This window comes from Apus apus, chromosome 19 (genome assembly GCF_020740795.1).
Source record: "Apus apus isolate bApuApu2 chromosome 19, bApuApu2.pri.cur, whole genome shotgun sequence".
NCBI lineage: Eukaryota > Metazoa > Chordata > Aves > Apodiformes > Apodidae > Apus > Apus apus.
Genome location: NC_067300.1, coordinates 8,147,761 through 8,173,921, shown reverse-complemented (window position 1 = coordinate 8,173,921; position 26,161 = coordinate 8,147,761). Strand labels below are relative to the sequence as shown.

Genomic DNA, 26,161 nt, shown 5'->3' with positions numbered 1-26,161 from the left:
GCACCAGCCGAGTGATGTAGTGAGTCTCATATTTCAAAGGCTTAATTACTTTTACAAAATATATTACTCTCTGTCTCCTTTGGTAAGTTATCAGGTGCTTTCAGTGCAGGCAGAACTACACTTTGCTAAATAAATGAACAAAGAGTGTTTTGCATCTCAGTGTTGTTGATTGTTTCTCTTCAATCATGGTTACTCCTTCTTTGCTAATTTGCAAAATTCATTAATCCACAGTGGGTTTCCCAGTCATTACCATGAGCAATACTTTATGCTTTGTTGTGTGTTGGTTTTATTCTGTTGTTTTGTTTTGGATTTTTTTTTTTAAATTGCCACATTATTCTCCAGTAATAGCCTAGAACACCATTGTAAGCAATAGAGTTCTGGGAATTAGGAAGGAGCCATTGTTTGCTGTGCTGCTCAGTGAGCTGTCAGGACATTTTGGAAGGATGTGTGTATCTCGAGCCTTTCATTCCACAGTATCTTACTGTGACATTAGTGTGTTTTTGTCAATCATTAGTGCTTGTTGGAGGTAAACAACTTTCTTTGGAGCATGCCAACTTTAATCCACTTTTTGCTTAAGCCAACATTGGAAGGATTTAAATTCTTCTGGAGAGTGGTGTGGAAATTCATCATAATGTGCTGCTTTTTCTACTAGTTCTTATTCCTTCTCCCATTCTTCTTCATAAGATACTGACTGAAGAAACACCTCTATTTTGGATTCCTTCACACCTTTCAAGGCCTCAGTATCTTCCCTACTTGAGTCTGATAAGAAGACACCATCCTGTCTGGAAGTATTTCAGCAACATGGATAACTTGGGTTATCTCATGCTCTGAAATAAACACATGAGCAGAGATGCACTTCATGTGACTGATTCACCTCTCCTAGCCAGACCCAACCTGTATTGAAGGAAAGGCAGATTTCTCCTTGTGTTACTTTGCCTTTTAGTTGCTCAGCTTATTCTCACGTGACACTATGGAGGGTGGCTGGTTGGGGATCTCACTTTCTCACAACCCACTGATGTGGCTATGCTGAGAGCTGCCTGTTTTCTACAAGTGCACTGCTGGATGAGTTTGGCTCTAACAAGTGCGGAGCTTGCAGTCCTGTGCTGTTTTGCTGGGAGGGGATTGCAGGACAGAGCAGGGTTTTTTTGCTTACCAAGGCTGGTTTAGGAACTGTTCTGCACTGTGGGCTGTAGTGAAACTGATCTGCTGAGCGTATGTGTGTTGTGCACTGTATGTGCAAGAATTGTGTGGGGGTATAATGGAGAATGCTATTGGAAAGCGTTGTCTTTTTGCAGCTTTTCTCTTGGTGCTACATTTGTGTTTAGGGTCTGTGAAATAGAGGTAAAGTGCAGCTCTTCAAGATGCCATGTCAAAGAGGATGTGCTCCCCCAAGTTTTGCTGGAGTAGGTACTTGTCTGAGCGTGGGTACTCTGTGTCAGCTTGGTGTGCTTGAAATGTGTTCCTTTCCTGGACAGGAATAAGCCACATGGGAATACATTAGGACTGTGTCCATGCTGTCCCGGTCTTAACTTCCTTTGACTTGAACTTCATCCATGTGCAGGAGCTTTAAGAGAGGCTTAGGGCTTGCCTGTTGTCCCTGCGCAGGAGGCTAAGCCCTGGGTGCTCTCAGCAGGAGCTGTGCGTGGGGAGGCTTAGCTCCTCTGCTAGTGTCTGCCCGGAGCAGTCTGTGGAGACTGGGTATGAGGGGGGGAGACCACCTTCCTCCCCTGGGTATATTAGGCACTAGGGAGCACCTTCCCCTCTTCCCCCGACCTAGCAGCCTCTGCTCCCTGCAATGGGGAGGGTGGTAATAGACTCTGAGATCCAAATTTTACCCTTTCCTGGGGACTCTTTGGGAGTTTAAATCAGATGTCTAAACTCAGGCAGTGGAAACTGCTTTGATGTCCCCTTAGGGAGCAATAGTAGCTTAGTTATCACAGTGTATTCACACCTTAGCTGACCTGCAACTTCCTTGAACAGCTGAGCAAATGTGTGGATTTACCCAACCCTAAGCAATTCAGCAAGGCACTTTTCATCTGAATTAGTAGACCTCGTGCAGCCTTTTGCACTGGTTTGGCAATGTTTGTTTTAACACAGTGAGTTCTTCTGCAACAAAAAGCCACTTGAGTTGGTTTGGAAACATAAAGCTAAGTTGGTGCAACCTGTTAAGGGCAGCATGCATTGGGGATGAGTAGTGGTCACACATGGCAGGGCTGCTGTGGCATAAGTCACTGCTCCTCGTTAGCTGCAGTAATTAACGTGGTGGGTGGGTGTACTTACTGTGCCCCATTACCAAGTATAATGTTACTGTCACCCAGCTAACAAGTAGTATGTTTATGTCATGGTAATTCAGTCGGTTTCATTTCATTGTTCATCCCCTTAAACTGACTTGATTGTCATATATTGATTTAAGTAGGCTTTGCATGGGAAAGTTGCAGTGTTTTAGCTATAAACCCAGAGCATGAGTTAAACCAGTGGCAGCTCATCTGTTCTTATTACACTTGTAATGCTTTCTGTCCTAAAACAAATTGGTTATTTTACTAAACAGTAACTAATTCTTTTAATATATAAAAGAATTAAAATTGAGTAGGAGAAAGTGTTGGAGCACAAGCAGTGTGTGAGGGGGGCTCTGCTGAGGAGGGAAGATATTTTCTCTAATGAATTACAGTGATGGTTCTGCTGTGTGCTGTGAAATGCCTCCAACAAGTTAACATACAAATGTGAGTCTGTTTATTAGAAGTCTGTCTTCTCTGTCGGTGTTTGAGTGGAGCTGCCCGCAAGGATAACATCTGTAGCACTTGTAAATGATATTAATAATGCTGATCTATGGCCACACAGCACTGGTGATGTAAGGTAGAATTGCAGTGTAGATTAGGTACACAGCACAGAAAACAATCCTTTAAATGGGTAATACATAGAAATTGAATGTTATTTGCAGGGGCTCTGTATTTTATACTTTGCTCAGCATACTTTTTGTACTTAGTTGCATTCAGAAGAGGTGATCTGCCTCTTAAATTCACTTGGAAGTTGACTTTGGCTGTATCTAAACCCCCCCTCCCTAACAGGTGTCGTGATAGACCTCTTGGGTGTCATGGTTTATCTTTCAGAAGTGTGTTAAAGAGCACTGCAGGATGGGGAAAGGGATAAAGCAGATGGCTCTTCTAGCTTTGTAGTTTCTTCAAATGACAATTAGTATTGTGCTTAGTAAAGAACAGGTAGGTGTTTCCATATAAAAAGCTGTGATATTTTAACATCTTGTACATACAGGTTCTTCTGTGTGTTTGATTATTTCCTTAAAACTTGGTATAACTAACACTGAGAAGGAATTGGTGTGTAAATGCTTAGGAAAAGACTAATTAATTGTAGATGACAGTGGAAATATTCATATCCCTGTTTTACAAGTGGGGAACTGACAAGCCTTACAGCATGGGGTGTCAGGAGCCGAGTTGAGGTGTGAGCATCCTGGTTTGTAGCTGTCTTTTTTTGTAATTGTTTGCAGGTATAAAGCAGAAGCTTGGAGATGCTCTGCCCAGCAGGGAAGTAGTCAAACTCCCAGCTTTTTGTTTTTGTGTTTTGCCTTTTCTTCAAAATGCTTTGTGTCCAATAGTCTTGCGTTTTTTTGGAAATCAAAGTGCAGAAAAAGAGACAATCCTAACAAAACCCCTTGTGTAAACACGTGTAATTTATTCACTATATGCTGAGTTTGAGCTAGTTCAAGGTTTTTTTCCTTATACTGTAAAAGTACACAGAGCACCATATGCTGATTAAAAAGGGGAAGGGCAGACTCTTTTTTCTGAACACAAATGTTTATCTGTGCAGATCACATCCTTTAAAAAGCAGAAAAAGAGAGCCCTGCGAGGGTGTAAGCATACAGTCATTCCGTGAGGAGTTCTGAAGCCTGTGCGGGGGTTACCACCTTATGCTTTAATGGGTGTACCTAAATGCTTCTTATATGCACTTACCCTCTAAAACTTGGGTCAGGGCCAGAGCATGGAGTGGTTTTGTTGGTTTTGCTTGTTTTTTAAATAATTTAAAGGAAAAACAGTTTGTTCTGAATTTGCAAAATTCTTCAGTCTGAAGAAATTGTGGCAGAATCTGTAGAGTTTTTTTTACTGTGCCCATTAGCAAGGTTTGAATTTGGGATTGTCAGACTTTTTCCCCTTCCTTGGCCAACTCATGTAAATATGGAGATTTCCTCCTCTTGACTAGGCAGCAATTTATTTGGTGCTTTAGGAAATGTTCTGAAAGAGAGTAACCTCTCCATGCTGTTGCACACCTTGTGCTTGTACGATGGGACTTGTGTAGCTGGGAGCACGTTCTGCAGCAATCCTGTAGAGAGAGGATGTATCTTCAGGGCTGGGTAGCATTGACTAGATCAGCTATCATAGCTATTGTAACTGCAACAATGGGAGCATCCACAAGTCTGATCAGTCTGAAAAGACTCTCCAGCCCCAGACATCTAGCACTTAACCTCCTTTGTCATTTTATCTCTCCCTAATGGACAGCTGGGGAAGGGGTTAACAAAGGCAGAAGGGGCAAAAAACGTGGAGGGGTAGAGTTTGTTTCTGTCTTTGTCTGAACCTTCCTTAGAAGGAGATTTATCTTGATTGACCAATTAGTTATATCTTGTAGGTGGTAAGTCTGCAAAACCCTCTGTGGAATGATGCTGAACCACAGAAACCGTGCGACTTATCAAGAGGGGAAAGTTGCTTAGTGCTTTGCAGGCTAGCGCTTGAAGCGGTTACTGCACGGTGGAGGAGGACTGTGTTGCTGTCTGTGTTGTGGTTTATACCATTCATCCAGTGTGCCTTCAGCCGTGTTCCTGCTTCTCCATGGTCCCCTGCACGCCATCCTGACGTGTTGGGAGCTCCTGTGGTACGTGGCACATGCCAGCACCTTCCCAACACTCCCTTTTTGCCTAATGTCCAAGGCTGCAGGGCTTCTGCTGCACATGGGCTTCGCGGGGACTGCAGTAACCCCTTCAAGTGCTGAAAACTGCCAAATAAGCATTCAGTGTGTTGCAGGGCACTAGATAAAAGAGCATAATTTCAGAAGCAGGTTCAGCCTCTGTCCCTTCTCTGTAAGCCTTATCTGCTTGCTGTCTGGTTTCTCTCTGGCTCTTCCCCCGATTATGAGATGTCTTGAGTTCAGCCCTGTGGGTCATGCAAGGTAATTTCATTGCATCTCCACCTTTCTCCTCTTGGAAGAAATGGCACGAGCAGACACATGCCCAGTCATGCGATCCTCTCAAATACTTTCCTTTCTGTGCTAAAACTCTGTTATGAAAATGAAGGCTGAAACAGCCTTTTTCCATTACCATAAAGGTGTAATTGGTGTGTGTTGTTGTGAGAGGCAACCACTATCATTTTTGTGTGGAGCACCTGCCCGTTCCTGTCCTGTTGATTTGACTCTGTCTTTCCAGAGCATTGATGTGCAAGCAACCAGTGCTGCTTTACATATTCTGAAACCTGTTCAGAAATGCTTATTTCCACTGCTACAACTAAGCTTTTGTTAACATTTTCATTATAGGTCACCCAGTTAATTTGCTGAAGCATCTCCTGGAAGATTTTTTGCAAGTGCAGTTCACTTTATTTCAGAAATCTCAGTCCGATCCTTATTGCAGAGTCAGGTTTCAAAGCTGGCTGAACTCCTCCAGTCAGGAATCCAACAGAGTAAGCTCTTTATCTTATCCACTTGTGCTTTCCCTTCCTTCTGTAGCCTTGTGAATAAAACTGTGTGTAACTCAGCTTGCAGAAATCCAACGTATGTCCAGATTAAAATCTGCCTCCATGTTTTCATAGGACACAAAAAGTAGGGCTGCAAGAAATGTCCAGAGGTCATTCCTTCTCCTCAATCCAAAACAAGATCAACCATACCTAATCCATTACTGATGCTGGTTATTTAAACTGTTCTGAAAAGCAAATTCAAAGCTATGAAAATGAACTTTTTGTAATGTGAAGCATCACTCCCTGCACTGGAAACTCTGCAGCCTTTAGAAAGTAGCTGAGCCCCAAAAGTTGTGTGTTGCAGAAGGTGTGTGACATGCGTCTAAATTCTTGCTCAGACTTGATCAGAGGGTGTTTCCTGTGGCATCAGCAACTTGGTGGAGAGGAATACTCTGGCCTGTAATTACTAGAAGGACCATTTTACTTGGGGTGCCTAGAATAGTGCTTATAAAAGTCCCCAGTGCTTTTATGGCCAAGATGAAGTGACTTGTGGGTATCCCTGAGTCTGAAGGCGTAATACATCTTAAAGCAGCCTGATTGGCAGGGACACTGAGTATGTATCAGAACTGAGGCCTTTGAAGTTACCAGTTACTTCTGGCTAATTCTTATCTACTGGTTAGGAACCCCCAGGCTTCTTGCTGGGGAAACACCTGCTCTTTTAATAGCTAAGGAGAAACAAAGGGTGGGAAATCTATCTGTATAATCTGATGAGCATTAAACCAACCAAGTCAAAAGCCAAGAAACTGACTTAATCTTCTGTGATGTTTTTTGCTCCCTCATGCAGAGGTAAGTTAAGGACACAGTTGCATCTCTCAGTCTTCAGGATGTTATTGGGGCTGTACTCAAAATAATATGCATGAAAAGCAAATCTCTGGTGTGTGGAATTAATGATCTGAGAGACAAGAGGGACAGCTGAATGGACGTTCAAAGTGGAAAGCTTGCATTGTGCCATAAGCCAAATTCCCATTTCCTGCAGTGAAGCCAAGTGCAAATGTTTCATCCCCAGGTCTTGAGGGGGTGGCATATTGTGTGTAGCGTTTGTGTGTCTGCCAGGGCAGTGCTGGTTGGTAAAGCAACTTGTCTGTTCTCGAGTCTTGGTTTCAAATTGCACATCCCTCATGTTTGAGGACAACATCTGTGCTGAGATGGGGTTAGTAGGTAGTGAAATCTGCCTGAAGTTGAGTTCTTTTACAGGGCTGTGAAGGGAATGGAAGGCAGAGTAGGAGGAAAAGACAAACATCCACTAGTTTTACTTACTTCTGGAAGAGTGGTGGTGTAGCCCTTAATTTCTACATCTGTTGAATGAAATATGTGCAAACATTAATTAACAATCCTATCTGACTTTAAGGTTATGGTGAGGTGTAGTAGTAGTGCACTAAACCTCTCCTGCAGTTGTGAGAAAGTCAGGGTAAGATGGTCAAAGGCTTGCTGCTTCTCAGAGAAGTAGTGTGTGGTGGTACAAGGTTCCAGATACTGCTGCTCTTGTGGGAAGAGGGACCAAGTGACTGCTTTGGTGGCTGCAAGGAGCATATGTGGGGGAGCACAGCATGAGGACACCTGCTCCAGCTGCTCTCCTGTCTTGGTGTGGTTCTGTCTTCAGAAAGGCTGAGTTGGTGCCTTTCCCCATTCTGTGAGCAGCTCTGCCTGGGAGCTGCTATTTTCTCTGACAATGAAATGGGGGCCGGGCACTCACCAGGGTTCAGGGCCCTGCTCTGGGCTCTGCAGCTGCCTCGCTGGGTGGCCCCGGGCAGGTCACTCAGCAGGGAGTGAAGCCTGTATTGAGAGCACCAGCTCTGTCAGGTAGGAACAGAGTCTTAACTGTGTTTCTGCAGAGTGCTAAGTGCTAAGGGACCTTGGTCTCTGCACAGCCTCTGTATGCTACTGTAATGTAAATAATAATCTGGAGATAAAGGTGGGGTCAAGGAACATCTCTTAAACTTGGTAATTTTCCCTGATGGGAAGATTTATATTGCAGTGGCTGGGCTGGAATCATGCCAGATTTTGATCAGTGTCCAAGTAACCATGCTTTAATACTGTACTAAGGGGAAAAAAAAGTTGTTGGGCTCACATGCTAACATTAAAGCTTGCTACCTTCTAACTTTACAATCAAAACAAACACAATCCTGTACTGCATGAGCAGCAGCAAGGGAGTGAGCCATCCCTTAAATGTTTGGCTCTGCCAAAGGAAGTGGCAGAACCGTTAGCTGAAGCAGCAGGCTCGCTGGCACACTGCACATTTCATGGGGCTTTATAGCTTCTTTTAAAATAGTCTTCACCACTGCAGACAGTCTGTGGGCTGCATCAGCTGAGTAAAATGTTATCCTACTGGTACAGGGAATTATTAACATGTTTTCTCCATGCCAGCTGTCTCTCCAGTGACTGACCCATGCAAGCAACTCAATGAAAGAAAAGTTTTGTTTTTTTTTTAAATGCTTCTAACCTAGCTGGGTTTTTTTGGTGACTGGTTTGTCTGGGGGATGAGCCAAACCCCACAGCTGTGCTGGATGCTACAGTGGGGTTGCAACTTAGCTCAAAAGGACAGACTTACACTCCAGAGAAGCAAGATTTATTTGGGAGTTTGGGTTTTGCTTTTAGTTATTGTCTCAAACTGGGATGGGTAAGGAGGAAGAGAAATGCACAATATGGGAAGCAGTGTACAGTCTTCATGATGGCAGCAAAGGTGTACTTTGTAATACCATAATTACATATGTGCAGCCAGGAAAATCAAGAACAGCTTCTGTTACTTAAACATTGCTGGTCTGGGAAACGGGATAAGTAATAATTTAACCATTTACATTAAACAAGTTGTTATTCCAGGGCTGAAAGAAGTCCAACCTTAGGCCCTCACTGGAAGATGCACAGGATGTCTGTGCCAGGGCTGGTTTTGGCAGTCTTCATTCAAGGCTTCTGTGGTACCTTGTACAGAAATGTTCTGGCTCACCGCTGGGCTCCCTAATAGTTTAAATAATTATTGATGCAAAGTGCAATTTCAGGAGATGCTGAAGTGCTTTGGCTTGAGCTGTGTATTTTGATTCTACTTGTAGTTATGGGAAAACTTGTGTAAACTTGCTTGGTTTTTGTATGTGTGTCTACTTAAGTGTCATGTTGGATGATTTATATGCAAAGTTAGGATGTCAGATGGTCATGCTTCTCACTTGCTGTGTTTTATAAGTGGTCTGACAACTAGTAGATTTCTCAGGCAGAGCCATGGCCTCTCTGAATTCAGTGTCCTACACATTTGGACATTTCCAAAACATTTGCACCCTCAGCTCCCAGATTTCTCATAATCCTGCTTTTTAAGTTCTTAAAAATAACATTATTTTGAAACTTTAGAAATAAAGGAATGGACTTAGAGACATTTTTAATTTTAAAAATGAAGGAATGATCTGCTATCAAAGCAGCTTCCTCAGCAAATGAAGAGGAAGCTGGTGGACCAAGAGCTAAAGGAGTGGAATGAGGTACATGTAGATTAAAGCTGTATTTGTGCCAGGAACAGAAACTTGCAGTGCTGTTGAGGTAGCCCAGGTAGCTATTCCTGTCTTTCAGTCGCAGGATCCGGCATTTAAATGACAGTGCTGTTGAGAGGTTTTGGTTGTAATAACCGGGGAGTTGGAGCATCCAAGTTAATCAGCTGTCAGAGGATGAGCTGAGTTGGCTCTCATGATTCTGCCCCTCCTACTTTTAGTAATGTTATTAATTAAAATCCTTTCTGAGTTGTGTCACTGATGACTGTTACATGCCTCTCTTACGTGAACTGCACAAGCCTTGTTTAAACTTGATGATCAAAATGTGCATGTGAGGAGGCAGTGCATGTCCCAGAGGGTTTGCTGGCTGGGTGGAGCAGATGAAGACAGAAAGGAACTGTAGCTATCTCCATGGCACAGATGAGGAGCTGTGGTGTGAAGATACTGAATGCCTTAGTTAACGTCGGAGAGGGAGTCTGGGAGAGGTGGGAGCTACATCTGCGTTTTTTGAATTACAGTTCTGGGATTTAATAAAAATTAATTTTTAAAAAATCCCTATCAAACAGAGCTTGAGAGGTAAGAAGACATCGGGAAATTCAAATGAAAAGAGAACAGTTGTATTTAACCTTAGATTATTTAAAGGGACAACTTGAGTTACACTGCATAGTTTCACACATGTGGCAGAAATGCTCTGTAGCAGTAGGAGTTGCTCTCTATGGTTTTGTTTCCCATCAGTCCTTACATTGGATTCAGTTTGTTAATCAAGAGGACAGCAAACCAAATATTTCAATGGTGGTCACCAGGGGCCTGCAGTCATTGTTGCATACACTCAGATGATGGATATTGCTCAAGGGCCTTGGGGTCTGAAATTCATGCAGAGAGCTGCCCAGAAGGGAGACAGAGTGAAACTTCCCAGTTATCTTGTATTCTTCTTTTTAATTTTTTGTCTATTCCCCCCTTTGATCCGAAGATGGCATTTTGCAATATTTCTACTGCTGCTTTGAGTTGATGGTTCCTTCCAAATCTGAAATTCCAAGTAACAACCTAGTTTTGACATTCCTTGCCCAGAGGATGCCAGCATCATTCTTTACTAATTGATGAACACCCTGCCTGCCAACAGCAGCACAACCAGCATGATCAGATGAGAGGGCTGGGAAGCAGGGACCAGTCCTTTTCCAACTACTAAGCTAGGCTCTTGAGTTATCAGAGAATAGGGACCAGAGGCTTCATTCTGAATTTGTGCAATATACGTGGCACAAGAAAGTCCTGCATCATCTCTGCGTTTTCTGCAACCTTGGAATAGAATGGATCTTGTGAATGGATTGTGGCAGAGACAAAACTGGTCTTGTCTGTTTCCTGTGCATGTAAAACAGGCATCCTCCCACATGGATTTCAGTTTGTAACAGTATTGTTTTCCCTAGAAGCATTCTAAAAAAACAAAGAACAAAACCCACCAACCCCAAACCTATACCATTGGCTCTGAAAAAATAAACCAGATTTAGTTTCTGGAGCCAGGGACACCTGTGACCCAAGCCAAACTGGTCCACAGCAACATGTACCCAGCAACCATGACTCCTGGAGCACTTGGGTGTCCCTGCTGGCCTGTGGCACAGCCTGCTTTATGCTGTAGTTTCCTGTGCCACAACATCACTGGGATGCTGGAGTATTCTCCCAGTTGGGCAGCAGCTGGTCTCTGGAGCACAAATGTCTCTGCTACCCAGGCAACTCTGAGATAGCCAGTATTTAAGCATTCCTCTCTGCTGCAGATCGGTTTGTTAGTAAGCATCTGTTTTTGTAAAGTTCCTCCCAAATAAGGTATGTGTTTACTTTTTGCTATCATCTAATCAGCAACTCAAAGGGTAAGCTGATATTCTATATTTAGTCCAGATACTCTGTAGAGATGATTAGGTATGTATCAAATAAGTTGGTCCAGGTTTTTTTTCTAGGAAGTCTCACTTCTCTCTCCTTCTTCCTGTATTACTGCAGCTTCTGTCTCTGCTCATGTTTCTCTGTGCAACCATGAAGCACATCAGTGGGAGGGTTTGTGTAGATTTCTGAACGTATTTGAAATAATTTGCCTGTAGAAAGTGATTGTGGTCTCCTTGCCGTGAGAAGAGTAGCTGCTGTCCTGATGTGACTTGAAATATCAAATGTTTATGGAAGATGACACAACAAAGCTGCTTACCATATGGTATACAAGACACACTGATACTAGGCTATTTATTTTTTTCCTTGCAGTTTGCTGGGGAAAAAGTAGAATACGGTAATGCAATTTGTGCATTCTTTTGTATTTTGTATGTGCCTTTAATAGCATGACAGTGCTCTCCTAACCAAGTAATAAAATATGTTACTTATTATTTATATTGAGCTTGTATCTTGGGACTTCCATGCAAAATTGAGGGCTCAGTCAGGTACATGTAATAAGGAACATAAGACATTTCTGAGATTCAATGTGCAGGTCAGTTCGGGTTAGGCTGTTTCTGGTGACACCTTTCATTCACAACTGTTGACAGCATCTCCCTCTGCCCCTTCTTTTGTTTCTCTGTATTGATGTCCTCTGGACAGTTGTTCTCCACTCTTGGTTTTGGGATTTTAGATCACTGCACCAGTGTAGAAACTTGTAAGCTGACTCGGTGCCAGCTGGCATGGGTCTAGAGACAATGCAGTTAACTGCACACTATGGATTTACTAGCTTGGATCAGTGTGTTCGTGAAAGTCTCAGCATTACATCCCAGTTGTATTCCCAGCCATATTCTTAAGCTGCCCCATGTGTTTTCTTCACACAAAGATGCTCTCTGAGCCAGACAAAGCAAGAATTAGTGCTGTGAAGCTTTCTGGCTATCTGCAGGCTTTTAATTTGGGAATTGCTGTTCCACTGTCTCTTGACTCTTGAGCTGTGCCCGTCATTAAGATGAAGTGTGTTACAGGGAATGAACCAGATGGGGCAAAGAGCCTGAGTTCAAACACTGTAAGCAGCAGAAGTGTCTTAATATGCCTAAATCAAGTAAGTATCTGTATTTTTACACGTTGCCCTCTTCCTCTTGTGTCATCCAGGTTGTATGGTTGCACCCTGGAAATGGGATGTCAGTCCCGTTCAGGGAGCATAACGGAAGAAAGAAAATCTCCCAGTTGCTGCTGCTGTGACAGCGAGTGAGAGCGAGAGCAGGAAAATGTCGACAGTCACATCAGCAATCCAGGCTCCTCAGGGGCCTGTGAATCCACCCCCTCCGGAGGTCACTAATCCTAACAAGCCTGGCCGGAAGACCAACCAACTGCAATATATGCAAAATGTCGTGGTAAAGACCTTGTGGAAGCATCAGTTTGCTTGGCCTTTCTACCAACCTGTTGATGCAATTAAATTGAATTTGCCGGTATGTATTTAGCCTCTTCTGCTCTGTGTTCTGTTCTGAGAAAGCTTTGGGTTGGTGAGATCAGTTTTCTGATCTCTGGATCAAGAACAGTTCAGTTGCTTTTGGAGATTGCCTTGAATGCTCTTAGACTTGCTGAGTGAGATTGTCTTTCAGAGCTAGAGAGATGCAGGTCTCTGAAGGAGAAAACTGCTTCTCCCTCATTGAGGGGAGAGAAGAGCACACAGGCAAGCTGCCTTAGAGCATCTGAAGTGTAATTCTGCATTTGTGATGTCTTCACCCCTTGTCCCACCTCTGCCCAATTTGAGAGTCTTGAGGCCCATGGCATTGCATCTCGCATTGGGCTCACTATAACTTATGCTTTCTGTAGGCTTTCCTGGGTTTGCCACTGACTTGAGTGTTGAGGAACTTGGCTCTTCTCCAGCACGAGAAAATTACAGTGTATAACCTTGCATGCCTAGAGCATCTCCAGACTAATCACAGCCTCTACAGATGCTTGAGACCAGCCTAGAAACTGGGTTAACATGTGGAAGCTTTTTAAAGGGCTGAAATGCCCTAAAAAAAAAGATTGAAGCTTTTCACACAGTCTTAGCCAGTGCTGGCACTGATAAACTTCTGCAAGTGCCAGGGGCAGTCTTTTTGAAAAGCAAAGCAGAAATGCTGTTTCCCAAATTATAGCCAGTCCACTGTTAACCTGAACACCCTGCCAAAGCTAGCTCTGATCCTGCTGCTCTGCTTCTTTAAGCCACCATTAGTATGTCTGTCTGAGCATGTATTTGGGGCAGTTGTGGAAGGTTCATGGTTGTAGGAGTTCTGGTGCTTTGTAGTTACCTGCATCATAATGGTAGACTTGGTAGACTAGAAGTCCACAAATGAGAAAATAAATGAAAGCAGAGATGATGTTTGAAATTTACACAAAAATTTGGGGATGTCTTTTGGAAGGGGGGAGTGAGGAGAAAGCTGGGTGTAGAGGGAGGTGTGAACAGCACTTTCTGTGCATCAGGAGCTGTAATGTCTTTTCTGTTTCTCCAATAGGATTATCACAAAATAATAAAAAACCCCATGGACATGGGGACCATCAAGAAGCGCCTGGAACATAACTATTACTGGAGTGCCAGTGAATGTATGCAGGATTTCAACACCATGTTTACAAATTGTTACATTTATAACAAGGTAAAGAGCCCAGACAAGCCTAGAAAAGGCCCTCCTACAACTGCTGCACTGGAGTTTTGAACAGGGCCAGCTCTGCTGTGCTCTGGGACCTCCTTGCAAGGCTTTGAAATGCCACTAATTGCAGCCGCATTACTTGAAATGCACAAAGCTGCCTTTGTGCTGTCTGTTTTCCCCTAGACTAGTTAAAATGGCAAATGTGCCTTTTAATTATAGGTAGATTTCTGTTCTGGGGTTACACAGCAAGTTTTTACTCCTTTTATTTCCAGTTAGTAATTCTTTAAGATGAGCTACAGTTTATGCAGTGCTTTCCAGGTGTTCTATGGGGTATTAGTGCTATGTATTACACTGGCTGTCTAGCAGTAAATTGTATCTCTTAGAAGCAGAGAGCAGTTCAGGAAGTATAACTCTCTTCTCTGGTTCTATCTTGTTCATACTTGCATGCCTTTAGATAGCTTATTATTGTTTTGGGTTGGGCTTGTTTGCTGTTGTGTTAGGTTGTTAAAAGCCTCTTATTCTGTGTATTATGTTTTCTACAGTGGTTTGTCATCATTGACCCATACTGGAGAACAAGCTGAAATAAACAAATTAATTAGTTTGAGCCACAGAACGTGTTTACACTCTTCTTCTGGACCTGCTGGCAAGCAGGGGAGGACAGCTCATCTTTTCCAGTTTGCTGCTTCCCCACTGATGCACAGGATGCTTGCTATCAGGCTCCTACTGGAAGTCCTGATAACTCTCTGGATGCAGTGTAGTTAGAGGCTGTAATTATTGCATGCTAGACCAGAATAGAGGAGTAGGAGGGTAGCATGTAAGGAGGGAGATGAGCTAGTCTGATTGTTTGAGGTTGGATACCATTGTTTATTTGAAGACGAGTGTTCATTGAGGATTTTAAAGCCTGATCTTGAACCTCTTTGCTTCTAGAATGTCAATGATACAGAACGGGTTCGTGTTCTTCTTTTTGCAGCCCACAGATGACATTGTCCTCATGGCCCAAGCCTTGGAGAAGATATTTCTGCAGAAGGTTGCCCAGATGCCTCAAGAGGAAGTTGAATTATTACCCCCAGTTCCTAAAGGCAAAGGTCGCAAGCCATCAGCAGGCACACAGAGTGCAGGTATTAACCCACTCCAGTGACAGTAAATGCGATGAGCCTCTTGCTGAGGCCTGAGCCATCTTCTAAGCTGCCTGGCTTTGCAGATACTGAGGAGGAGAGGAAGGGAGTATGCAGGCTAATGGTTAAAGCAGTGGAGGAAAGTGTGGGATGTTATTCTTAGTAGCTAGAATAGCACAGTGTTTTGGATGTAGTATGGGATTTGGTATGAGAAGAATGTTGCTACTAAACCAATGTTTTTAGTTATTGCTAAGAAATCAAGGACTTTTCAGCTCCCCATGCTTTGGTGTGCAGGTACACAAGAAGCTGGGAGGGAGCACAGCCAGAGCAGTGAATCCAAATGGCCATTGGAATATTCCATATCGTGCAATGTCATGTTCAGTGTATAGATGAGGGTTTGCCAGGAAGCTCCTGCTCTTCACCAGGATTGCAGGTTCAGGATTTTCTCATCCCCAGGATCACTAGCCAGGAACAGGCTGAGCATTGGTTAGCAGGTGATAAGCAGTTGCCCTGGGCATCAGTTGATTTGTATATTCTGTTGTTATTGTTACTATATATTATATTTCAATTATTAAAATTTTTAAATCTCAACCCATGAGTCTCTTTACCTTTCCTGTTCTCTCCCCAGCTCCTGGGAAGCTGGTTGAGAGTGAGTGAGTGGCTGCGTGGTATTTTGTGGCCTGACAGGTTAGAACCATGACACAGATAAATTTGAGATGTTGTCTTCTCAGCATCCTTCAATAAAAGCCACTATAAAAACATAGAGGACTATTGATACTTTGGTTATTAGTTACAAGATTTGTGGCCTTTAACTGTGCACTAGCAGGCAGTTCTAGCAGAAGAGTCATTTGCCTGCCTGTCAGAGGCTCAGGTTCTACTTCTAGCTTTTTCTTTTGCTGTGTAACTTGTCAGATCTCAAGTGCTCTGGACTCTTGGGTGTTTAGCTGGCAGTAGGGGAGTGGTTGTTACCATTTGTCACGCACAGTAAAAACACTCCCAGATTGAGGTCTGTACAGGACAGGGTTTGTCCAAAACAGCTGCCTCCCTGTTCCCTCTCATTGAGCCCCTGCTCTTTTGCTGAGTGCAGAGTACCTGTGAGAGGGGTGAAGGTTGTCCCATGGCAACATGTGGCCCACGTGTGAAGCTTGAAGTATTTTGCTTGCATGTGGCTGGCCTGAAGCTCATGGTGTGAGGACTTAGGTCAATGACTTCCCATTTTCTCTTGACCCCTGGGTAACAGCACCAAGCAAATCACATTATTGCGTCCTTTGTTCTCATCCTGTGGCCCTGGACTGGGAGATTTTTGCCAAGCCCCTGGTTGCACAGTCCACTGTCACCAGTGTCACTTTGTTGCCGGTGTGCTGTTGGCACCTGCAGCCATCAGAACGCTGCAGCACGTTTCCACTTTGTCGTTTGAAAGGAGCCCAGCAAGCAGTGGCCGTGTCTTCCGTCTCCCCGCCGGCCCCGTTCCAGAGCGTCCCTCCAGCTGCGTCTCAGACGCCCGTCATTGCTGCCACCCCTGTGCCAACCATCACTGCTAATGTCCCGCCTGTCACTGCCCCTCCCGCCGCTGCGCCCCCTCCGCCTGCTGCTCCGATAATGCCCGTGGTGCCTCCTACGCCGCCGGTAGTCAAGGTAAACAGAGAACTCGGCCCCTTTCTCTTCAGAAGGCAATGTTGCTGAGCAGTGCTTCATTGCTATCCCCTCACCGCTGGTTACTTACCTTCCTTCTCTTCACCTTGGACTCCCTGCCTCTCTGGCTGTCATTGTCCCTTTGGGGTGTGCTCAGACAAGTGCTTCCTGTCGAGTTTCAGAGGGTTGAGAGAAGTTTTACCAGTTTTACCACACCCCAGCTGAGGTGACATCAACTGCAATTGCTCCAACTCAGTTATAAGCTCTCATCTGGCCTTAGCCAGTGCTGATGCTCCACGAACCAGAAGGCTGGTAGAGATTTCCCCCATTTTGTACTATATAGCCCAAAACATCTCTTTCCTCTCTAACTGACCCTCTGATTTCACTGGGACTATTCCTTTAAGGTTTTCAGACACCAGCACTAGGAATGTTCCTCTCTGCCATAAACCAGTTCAAGACAAGCCTGTCGCTCCAGTTGGAGGAGACTGATGTTGCCTGCAGGTTTTGGGTGTATTAGTTCTGTCTTCCTTACTGACTAATCTGGGAGCTGCCATTGGTGTTTTGCTGTTTACTATGTTAATTTATGGGTAAAAGAAAATGTTGCTCTAAATAATTGGAATGTTCATAGCAAGCTGTGTATTGCTTTAAAAATGATGGAAGCATAGCTTGGAGAAAGTTGTTTTTTTTTTTTCTAAACTGGGAAATAAACTGCAACAGTGTTGGTGTTCTCTGATGTGAGGTTGCATGGGCCTGCAGAGCCACAGAATTGTTTTCCTTATTTAACCCTATAGCTTGGGAATTACTAGAGAAATTGTAAGTCAGATCTTGCAGCTAGGCTCTCCTCTTCAGAAGACTGTCTCATACTTCAGTTTCTGTCCAAATAACTTGCTTCTGGTAATAAATTTAATTTTAAAACTTGAGGATGAACCCAGAAGAGTGTTTGCCAAATAGATGCTGCAGAATTACTCCTGCTTGGGATTTATTTAAGCTTTGCCTTAAATTTCCCTAAGGAACCTTTTCCCCTTTCTTTCTCTCCAGAAAAGTAAATCCTTCGTAGGAGCACAAAAAAGCTGTCTGGACAGTCACAGCTTGAATTTGTGAGAGAGGTTTTATTTGCTTAAGACAAAATTACTTAATTCTTGCTCTTGTCCATAATAGGCAACCTACCTTAGCACACCCACTAAATACAAGGGAGTGAGGGCTCATGGGTCTTTGGTGATTAATATGCTTTGGTTCAGAACTTATAGCCTGATCCTGCCACTGGGGACTCAGACATGTGGTTAAGTTACTGACACTTACTAAGTCACGATGCATCAGCTGAGCTGCAGTAATCGACTGGGCGCACGCCTTTCCCTTGGCACACACGAGGTAAGAGTCCTTGGTTTAAATCTCAGTGCAATACATAGAGCTAACACATTTTTCATCATGTTTGGGGATGGGTTGGAGACGTGCGAATGGCTGGTTACTGTGGCTCAGATGACATGTAGTAGTACGTCGTGTTGTAGTCACTGAGTTGTGTGTTGAAGCCTCTAGGCACAAGTCCCATTTACCCCAGGGAAGGAATAACGTTTTCTGTCAGGTGACAGGCAGATCTCAAAAATCAGAATGACTTGTGCTAGGTTTCTGCTTGCGTAGCTTGAGAGCTGGGCACATACTCACGAGACCTGTTCCCTCTGCTGTTTCAGAAAAAGGGAGTGAAGAGGAAAGCAGACACCACAACCCCCACCACCTCGGCCATCACCGCCAGCCGCAGCGAGTCGCCCACGCCCCTCTCGGACCCCAAGCAGGCCAAAATCATTGCCCGGCGGGAGAGCGGCGGCCGGCCCATCAAACCACCAAAGAAGGACCTTGAGGATGGAGAGGTCCCTCAGCATGCAGGGAAGAAGGGCAAACTCTCTGAGCACCTCAAGTACTGTGACAGCATTCTCAAGGAGATGCTCTCAAAGAAGCATGCTGCCTATGCATGGCCCTTTTACAAGCCTGTTGATGCAGAGGCCTTGGAATTACATGACTATCATGATATTATCAAACACCCCATGGATCTCAGTACTGTTAAAGTACGTCCACATTTACCACCTCTTTTTCAGGGTGTGTCACAGCCCTCTGGTTGCAGAGGACTAGCTCTTTCTGGGGGAGGGGGAAGGGACAAGGGTGGAAAACAGAACCTGTTTGGATATCATCTGGATATTTTTATATTTTGCTTCTTTACCTTCTCTTTTTCCCATAACCTGGGCCGTCTTTTTTCTGCCCTGCAAAGCAGAGACTGTACAATGGCATCCTCTCCTCTTTGTGGATAGTCCAGCGGTTTAAACTTATGTCCTTGGAATTGTGTTGCACTCTGAGAAGAAGAGGTGCTGTATTTCATAGGATTCAATTGATAGTATCCCATTTCCAGAAACTGCTGCCTGTCTGCCTACTTGTTGGCATGATGTGTGGTCCAGATAGGCTTATGCTGAGCAATTCCAACTGGAACGTGATGATCGCCTGGTACTTGGGGAGAGGAGGAAATGTGGTGATGCTTGTGGGGTTCATGCTTGGCTCTTCAAGAGCTTAGCTTAGTATGGTCCAATATTAAAGGTGTTTTTCCCAGTAGACAGGGAGGTTTCTTTGAATCCCTCCTAAATATTTATGGAGCAAAGCTGTGGTTTTTTTTCCTAGTTCTCATCTTTTTGTCAGCTGGCCAGTGGAATCTGTGTTGGTGGAGGTGAGACTTGCTTCCATGTGCAGGAAGTTAAGGTATTTTTGCTGGCTTTCACTAGCATGCTTGAAATGGTTTGCTGCCCTTTAATGCCATGCCTGGGATTGTCTACATGCCCAGGTGACAGAAGGGCAGCTGCCTTTGTTACTCCTTTTATGTTCCTTGACAAACCCTGTGTAGTACCTGAAAGCAGTGTGTCGTGCTCTGATGTGCTGTGCAATTCAGCCGTGGTGGTGTAAGGGTTCTTACTACAGCTGCAGTATTTACACAGGTATTTTAGTTTCATTATTTGGTGGTAAGAAAATAGTTGCCATAGTCTGTCCATTGAGGATCAGACCAGGAGTCACCAGTGTCTGAGTTATAACTGCCATTCTGATGCTGTGGTCCTGGGCAAGTTTCCCAGCAGCTGTGCCGTTGATTTCCCAGTCGTAAAATTGAGATAATAATACTTAACCTACCTCACAGGGCTGTTGTGAGGACAGATACCTGGAAGGAACTAAGTACTAATTATTGTTATTGATTGGGTTTGTACAGAAAAGAACTGAGTAGGCAAAAGCATTGGAAGCACACTCTGGTGGAGCTAGGCTTAGGAGACCATTCTTCTCCTGAGCTTTGCAGTGCCCTTGCATTGTTAACAAAAGCAAGTGCAACATGCAGTATTTTTGACTTGCAGTTAAGCTGAGCCATGTTAAAGGCCTGCAGCAATTTCCAGGGAGAAGAGAGCAAGACAAAGGGTGAGTTAGGCTGCAGGCAAGAAGAGGATCCTGAAGCACACTGGTAAAGCAGGAGAAACAGCTAGGTTGAATATGGTAGGCTGTGAAGCTGGATACCTGACTTGAATGTTCTGCAGATAGAGGAAGGTCCCAGTGTTTTCCTGTGCAAGTTTCCATTTTCTCGTACTCTTGAGCATGGATAAGGAAGGAGAAAAATCCTTCTGGTTTTGGTACTGCAGTGCATTTGCCATCCTGCTGATTTTGGATGCCCAGTGCTGAAAGCCTGCATAATCCTTGTACATTGTTTTAATTACATGACTTGTTGTCAAGGCCTGCTCGCTTCACTTTGCCTTGGAGTTGCTCTTCTCCACCAGCTTGGAGGTGCATCCACATGGTTTGGATCATAGGCCAATGGGGCGTTCAGGTTGGTCAGGAGGCCTGCCTCCTGCTCAGAGCAGGGTTGTTTACACACTCCAATCAGCTCCCTTCCAAGGGTCACCACCTTCTCAGCTGAGGGGATCTGACCTTGCTCCTCTGATACCGGTGAGTGGGCTGGGAGCAGGTAAAAGGCTGCAAATGGGTAGTATTTTTCTTAATAAACTTGTTTGAAGTGCTGTCTGCTATTGTTTTTTTATGGAGTATTTTATTATCATTGCTCATGGCCCATAGATTGTAGTGTGACTTCTCTGAGATGCAGTCTATAGTACATTAACTGCATGGAACAGAAACCTGCCATTTGCTGGCAGTGTAATTCTCCAGTGTCAGGGGCTTTCTCTGTGGCTCTGAAAGGTTTTAGATTTAATTCTGCACAAGTGACAATGGCTGTGGGAAAGCAGCACCACTAATGGCCTTCAAACTAATCTTGAAGGAGTTATGTGAGAAAGTAAAACATAAACATTGCTGTAGCTATAATAGATTCCCTAATACCTGGTTGCTTGTCACTTTGGTCCTCTGGCTATATTTTCAACATAGGTTTGATTTACTTTTTTTTTTCCAGATAATATCCTTCATGTCCAGCATTTTTTTCAGGGTGTGCACTCAGCAGAGGTGTGCTGCAGAAAGAAGGTTTTGGAGATTTTCTCTATATGCATGGTGGAGGAGGCAGGTTGGCTGTCATGACTGTGCTTGTGGCAGGTGAGAGGTGGAGGGGCTGTAGCTGAGGTTGTAGCAGCCAGGAGCAGAGGGGTGTGCTGGAGTGCTGTGCTGGAGCTGGGACTGGGAAGAGCCAAAGGAACAGGGACCAGTGAGCTCATCTCCACCTCAGTTCTAATAGTCATCACAGGGGGAAATAACAGAACTTCTTGGAATAGAGAGAGGAAGGGATTAAATCATGGGGAGAGAGGAAGGCAGAGGCAGGGGTTAAGTTTTAAAAATGAGTCAGCAGCCTTAATTCCTTGTAGTAGGTAGTGAAACACTTGCTGTGAAGCTGTAGCCATACTGTGCTTCACTGTTCAGTCTGCAGACAGGGCCCACTTGCATGTTCTCCTCTCTGATGCTGGGGAGCTTTTGTGTGGGGAACCAGGGGCCTGTGCTGTGATGGGGCTGGGGGGAACCTGGAGTACCTCTTCTCTTTCTCAATCATCAGGCTGCTGGGTCACAGGAGCAATGATGTGGGTGTCTCTGCCTGTGGTTTACTACTCCGTGGCAAACAAGCAACAGTTCTTGCTGTGTAAGAGGATTTATACAGGAGGTTTACTTTTGGAGTAAGGTGTTAGGTCCAGGAATCTGTGCTCACCAGTTAATTTTCTTGTAGTGAATAGCTGTGGTTGCAGAGCAGTTGAGTTGTAGGGTCTTGAAAGTGAGGAGGCATTCTTTGGGCTATTTTGAAAGATGTCTTTAGTTGCATCTATTTTAGAGTACAAATGGAGCTTCACAAAGTGGCTGCTCTTGTTGAGGCAGTTTCTGTAAGGTATAATTAGGCCCCCAGCAATCAGGCTGAGTGCTCATTTGCTGTTAGAGATGAAGTTTTCTCTGCTGAAGTTGCAGGACCCGTGTGGCCCTATCCCTTGTCAGTACCTGCCCTGATGTCGTGCCTGAGGTCTGTGCTTTGAGGACAGATGGATGCCCAGTCTTGTAGAGGAGAAAATGGAAAGGGGGCATGCTAGATCTTCAAAGATTGCAATAGGGGAGGGAACACAGTTTTCTCTGCATCCTGTGTCGTCAGGACAAGGCTTACCACAGAGCAAGAGACAAATTAGACATTAGGAAACAAACTTCTGAATATTAAGGAATATTAAACAATAGAATTGATTGCTGAGGAAAAAATGAGATTGCTGTGGTCGATATTGCATGGGACAGAGAATGGTCTGGCTGACCTCTCAGCAGCACCTCTGCCAGTCCTGCTTGTCTGTGACTCCTGATTTGCAATTATCAATGTAATAACTTTTTTAAGCTGCTGGGTATCTCAAAGTGAATTTTTGACCTAAGATATTCCAGCCCACTAATTTGAAGTCCTTTTCTTTTGGTAACTTAATTTTTCTTTACAGGCAAACAAAACAAAAATCAACAAATTAAAACTGTTGGGTTTGCACGAAAAGAAAACCTCAGACTGCCTTCAGAGGCAGTAATCAGGCATTGAGTGTGCGACACAAATATAATGCATCAAAAAAGCCTTTCATGCAGTAAGACAAGCTTAAAAAGACCCTTTTGTTGAGCATATCTTTAGCTTTGGAACTGGCCTGAGACACTTTCCAAACAAGGCCAGCTCTCCTTCAGACAGGAGAAGCACAGACCTATTCCATTTTCTGTCTTTGTGTTGTGGCTCAGACTTCCTCCTATTTACTGACCAGGAGAATGAGGTTTCATGACACAAGTTTGACAGATGTTGGTTGCAGCACAGCAGGGGTGAGGCTGCAAGAGTGTCACCACCCTGCTTGCAGGTCCCTCTGAAGCTGAATCCCTGGAGGTGAAATTCTGCCCTGTTCAGTACAAAAACAGTTCTAGGAGTAATTTCAAGGTAGTTACAAGGTCTGCTGTGTAGCTGTGAAGTGTCTGTCACTTCCATTGAAGAAATGACAAATTTGCTTGTGCTGAGGCTTTTAGCCAGGGTCACAGACCCTGAGCAGCCCTGCTGTCTGCTCAGATGGGGGATGTATCTGCCCTGATATCATCTGCAGCCTCCCAGTTAGCCCTGTCCCCTTACTGGGGATACAGGTGCACAAGACAGAAAAGGGAGGGCCTCCAAGCACTTGGCAAGTAGAGAATGTCTTTAAACCCAGGTCTTTTAAATGCAAATGAAATCTAGGGTTAGCCTGTTCTTCCTTTTCGTAAAAGTAGTTTGAATTAAGGTTTTATACATGGTAGTAATGTATGCATAGAATCAATCAAGTTCTAGGAGTGCTATAAACTGTTCTCTAAACCAAGTCATTCTGTCCCAAATAGCAAGAGAAATGGATCAAAGTGAGAGCTGAAAATAAGAGAAAGAACAAGGTGCAAATATTAACTCCCAAAACTCATCCTCACTACACCAGGAAATAACATATTAATAGGTTAATAAAGGGTAAATTCTGTATCCTTTCTTTATCAATTGGACTTTAAAATCAAGAGTAGGTGTTGTAATTTAACTGTAAATGTCTATATTGCTGTAGGAATCGCCAAGCAAAATTAATTTCCCAGTGTTAGCAGGAAGTCAGAGTTAGATGATCATGATCTTTTCTACCCTTTCAGATTTACAGGGCAAAAATATCCAAGCAGCACCTAGAAATACCTGCCTAAAGTGATCCTGTATTTGGAGCTTGGTTGTTTGTTGACTCCTACCCTTCCTGTCCATGATCCTTGTTTACGTTAGTTTCTGATCCAGCAAACTTTTTCTAAATGACTGTTTTCTAATAGAATATGGACCTGAAAATTTTATATAGTACTACTTAAAACAAACAAACAAAACCACAAAAAACAACGACCCAAATTTAGAATCTTGGTGTTTAAACTGCTGTAGAGCAGCATGACCTTGCTTGTTTTAAAAAGCAGAAGCTCTGAATGTTATTTAGGACCCTGTAAGCCAGATGAAAACTGCTGTTCTCTTAGATGTGATTTTTGGGGCTATTCTGAGCTGTCTCCAAGATGCACGTGTCCTGCATTGCTACAAATGTCTTTTGCTTATGGCTTTTTCTCCCCTTTCCCTTTGGCTTGTTTGTTTGCAGAAAAAAATGGACAGTCGGGAATACCAGGACGCACAAGGTTTTGCAGCAGATATTCGGTTAATGTTCTCTAATTGTTACAAGTACAATCCTCCAGACCACGAAGTGGTAGCAATGGCCAGGAAGCTCCAGGTAAAGGTGTTGGCAAGTGTGTCTTGTTTAGTTAAGCTACAAGGTGTCCATCCAAAGATCCATGGAATCTGCTCTTGGCACCAACAAGGGAAAGTCAGTAATTCCTCCAGCCCTTGGAAAGAGCCATGTTCTCTGCTGCAGAACTGTTATGCTCTTCACATGGTGTGGCCTAATGCCATATGTCACTCCTAAATTGTTATATCCATTGCTGTATTAAAGCAATGGGAGAATTTTCTTGGCCTGACAGAATATGTATACTTACCTGTACACTATTATTGTACAGAACCTTGCGTAGTGCAGTGGAACCCTGACCCATGTTGGGCTGTCAGGTGTGCCTAAAAAGCCAAAATGTGGTCTTGATGGCCAAGGCTCCTTTTAGTCACCACTTTTTCCCCCTTTTTTCTAGGATGTCTTTGAGATGAGGTTTGCTAAGATGCCCGATGAGCCTGCAGAGCCCCCACCTCCACCTCCACCAACAGCACCAGTGGTGAGCAAAAGCACAGAGAGCAGTCACAGCAGTGAGGAGAGCTCATCTGACTCAGATAGCTCCGACTCAGAAGAAGAACGAGCGACTCGGCTGGCAGAGCTCCAGGAGCAGGTATTGCAAAGCTGTGTGGCTGTGTAGTAGAGAGGGCATAGCAGGAGGAAGGGTTTAATTTTTTTTCTGAAAAATCCCATCTAGGCTGGAATGCAGCAAAGTGATCTCCCTATCTGCCAACTAAAGGGGAAAAACACCTGTGAAATAAGTGCATGTTTGGTGTAATGTTAATTTTCTTCTAGATAGCCACTCTCACTGCTGATGCTCTGTGCTTCCTTCTGGGGTCCCAGAGTATGAATGAAGGTGCCTGCAATACTAGGGATCTGAGAAGAACAGAGTGACCCAGGTGAAAGCTTAGAAGCTTCCTGTGGGATATTGTTCCCCTGTACTCTGTAGAAATGAGCTCTTTTGATGGTTGTGGCTGCAAATGCTTAAGCTGTGGACCTTATTACACAGATACACAATGCCAGGTGCCACAGTGCTTACATGGGCTACCATAATACAACAAAGCATTAATGAAATAGCTTATCCTCAAAGCAAGCTAGTAGGAGAGCCAAGAAGAGAACCCAGGATTCCAGAGGCCAAGTTGTTAACACTCTAGATGGAGCTATTAAGCTTAATTTATATTTGCCCCTATAAAACAAGAACAGTGTTTTCATTTGAGTCAGCTTCTGCGTTTTAAAAATAATCTTAAATCAAGCAAAGTCTCCTGAGTTCAACCACTAGACTCCTTGATCACTGACTTTGTGATATACTTAGATGTTGGGATATTAGAGGAAGGGTGTATGGAGGCATCAATTATTTTGCCTTGAATTTTTTCACAGTTAATTTTTTCACTGTTCTCCACCAGCTGAAGGCTGTCCATGAGCAGCTAGCAGCATTGTCACAAGCACCAGTGAACAAACCAAAGAAAAAAAAAGAGAAGAAGGAAAAAGAGAAGAAAAAGAAAGATAAAGAGAGAGAAAAAGAAAAGCACAAAGTAAAAGTTGAGGAGGAGAAGAAACCCAAGGTGGCTCAACCACCAAAACAAACCCAGCAGAAGAAAGCCCCAGCTAAGAAAGCAAACAGCACAACCACAGCTAACAGGTAAGAGTCTGCCTTCTCCATGTTGCCTGAAGGAGAATGCCAAGAGCTTCCAGCCCATTTCTTTTGTCCCTGTTGAATTCCTGGTGAAGCTCAGTTGTCAGAGCAGTTAATTCGCTGTTGAATAGTGTCCCCATTCCCAGGCAGCTCCAGGGAGTCTTTAAGTTAGAGCTGGCAGTGAAGCCATCCTATTTCCAGTGTCCAACTCTCTTGGAATCCCTGCCTGATGACTCTCAGATAAGGTTTTGCTTTTTTGCCTTTTGTGCAGCCAGGAAGAATGTGCCGTTTCATTGCTGCCCCCCTGCTGCTACATGAGCTTGTTGTCAAGCCTCACAAAGCTAAAATATAACAGAACAGCTATCTCAGATTTCTGAGCCCCTTCAGAAGTT

General features: G+C 44.0%; 1 protein-coding gene across 1 annotated transcript in view; it reads left to right on the top strand.

Moving 5' to 3' along the window:
• The window catches only part of BRD3 (bromodomain containing 3), a 37,420-nt gene that overhangs the window by 3,360 nt on the left and 7,899 nt on the right, over nt 1-26,161 (top strand). The window contains exons 2-9 of the mRNA XM_051636806.1: nt 12,245-12,561; nt 13,594-13,731; nt 14,696-14,843; nt 16,261-16,475; nt 18,158-18,529; nt 24,023-24,151; nt 24,558-24,749; nt 25,540-25,775. Coding sequence (XP_051492766.1) covers nt 12,361-12,561; nt 13,594-13,731; nt 14,696-14,843; nt 16,261-16,475; nt 18,158-18,529; nt 24,023-24,151; nt 24,558-24,749; nt 25,540-25,775 — 1,631 coding nt within the window. The 5' untranslated portion in view covers nt 12,245-12,360. The remainder of the gene's footprint in view (nt 1-12,244; nt 12,562-13,593; nt 13,732-14,695; nt 14,844-16,260; nt 16,476-18,157; nt 18,530-24,022; nt 24,152-24,557; nt 24,750-25,539; nt 25,776-26,161) is intronic.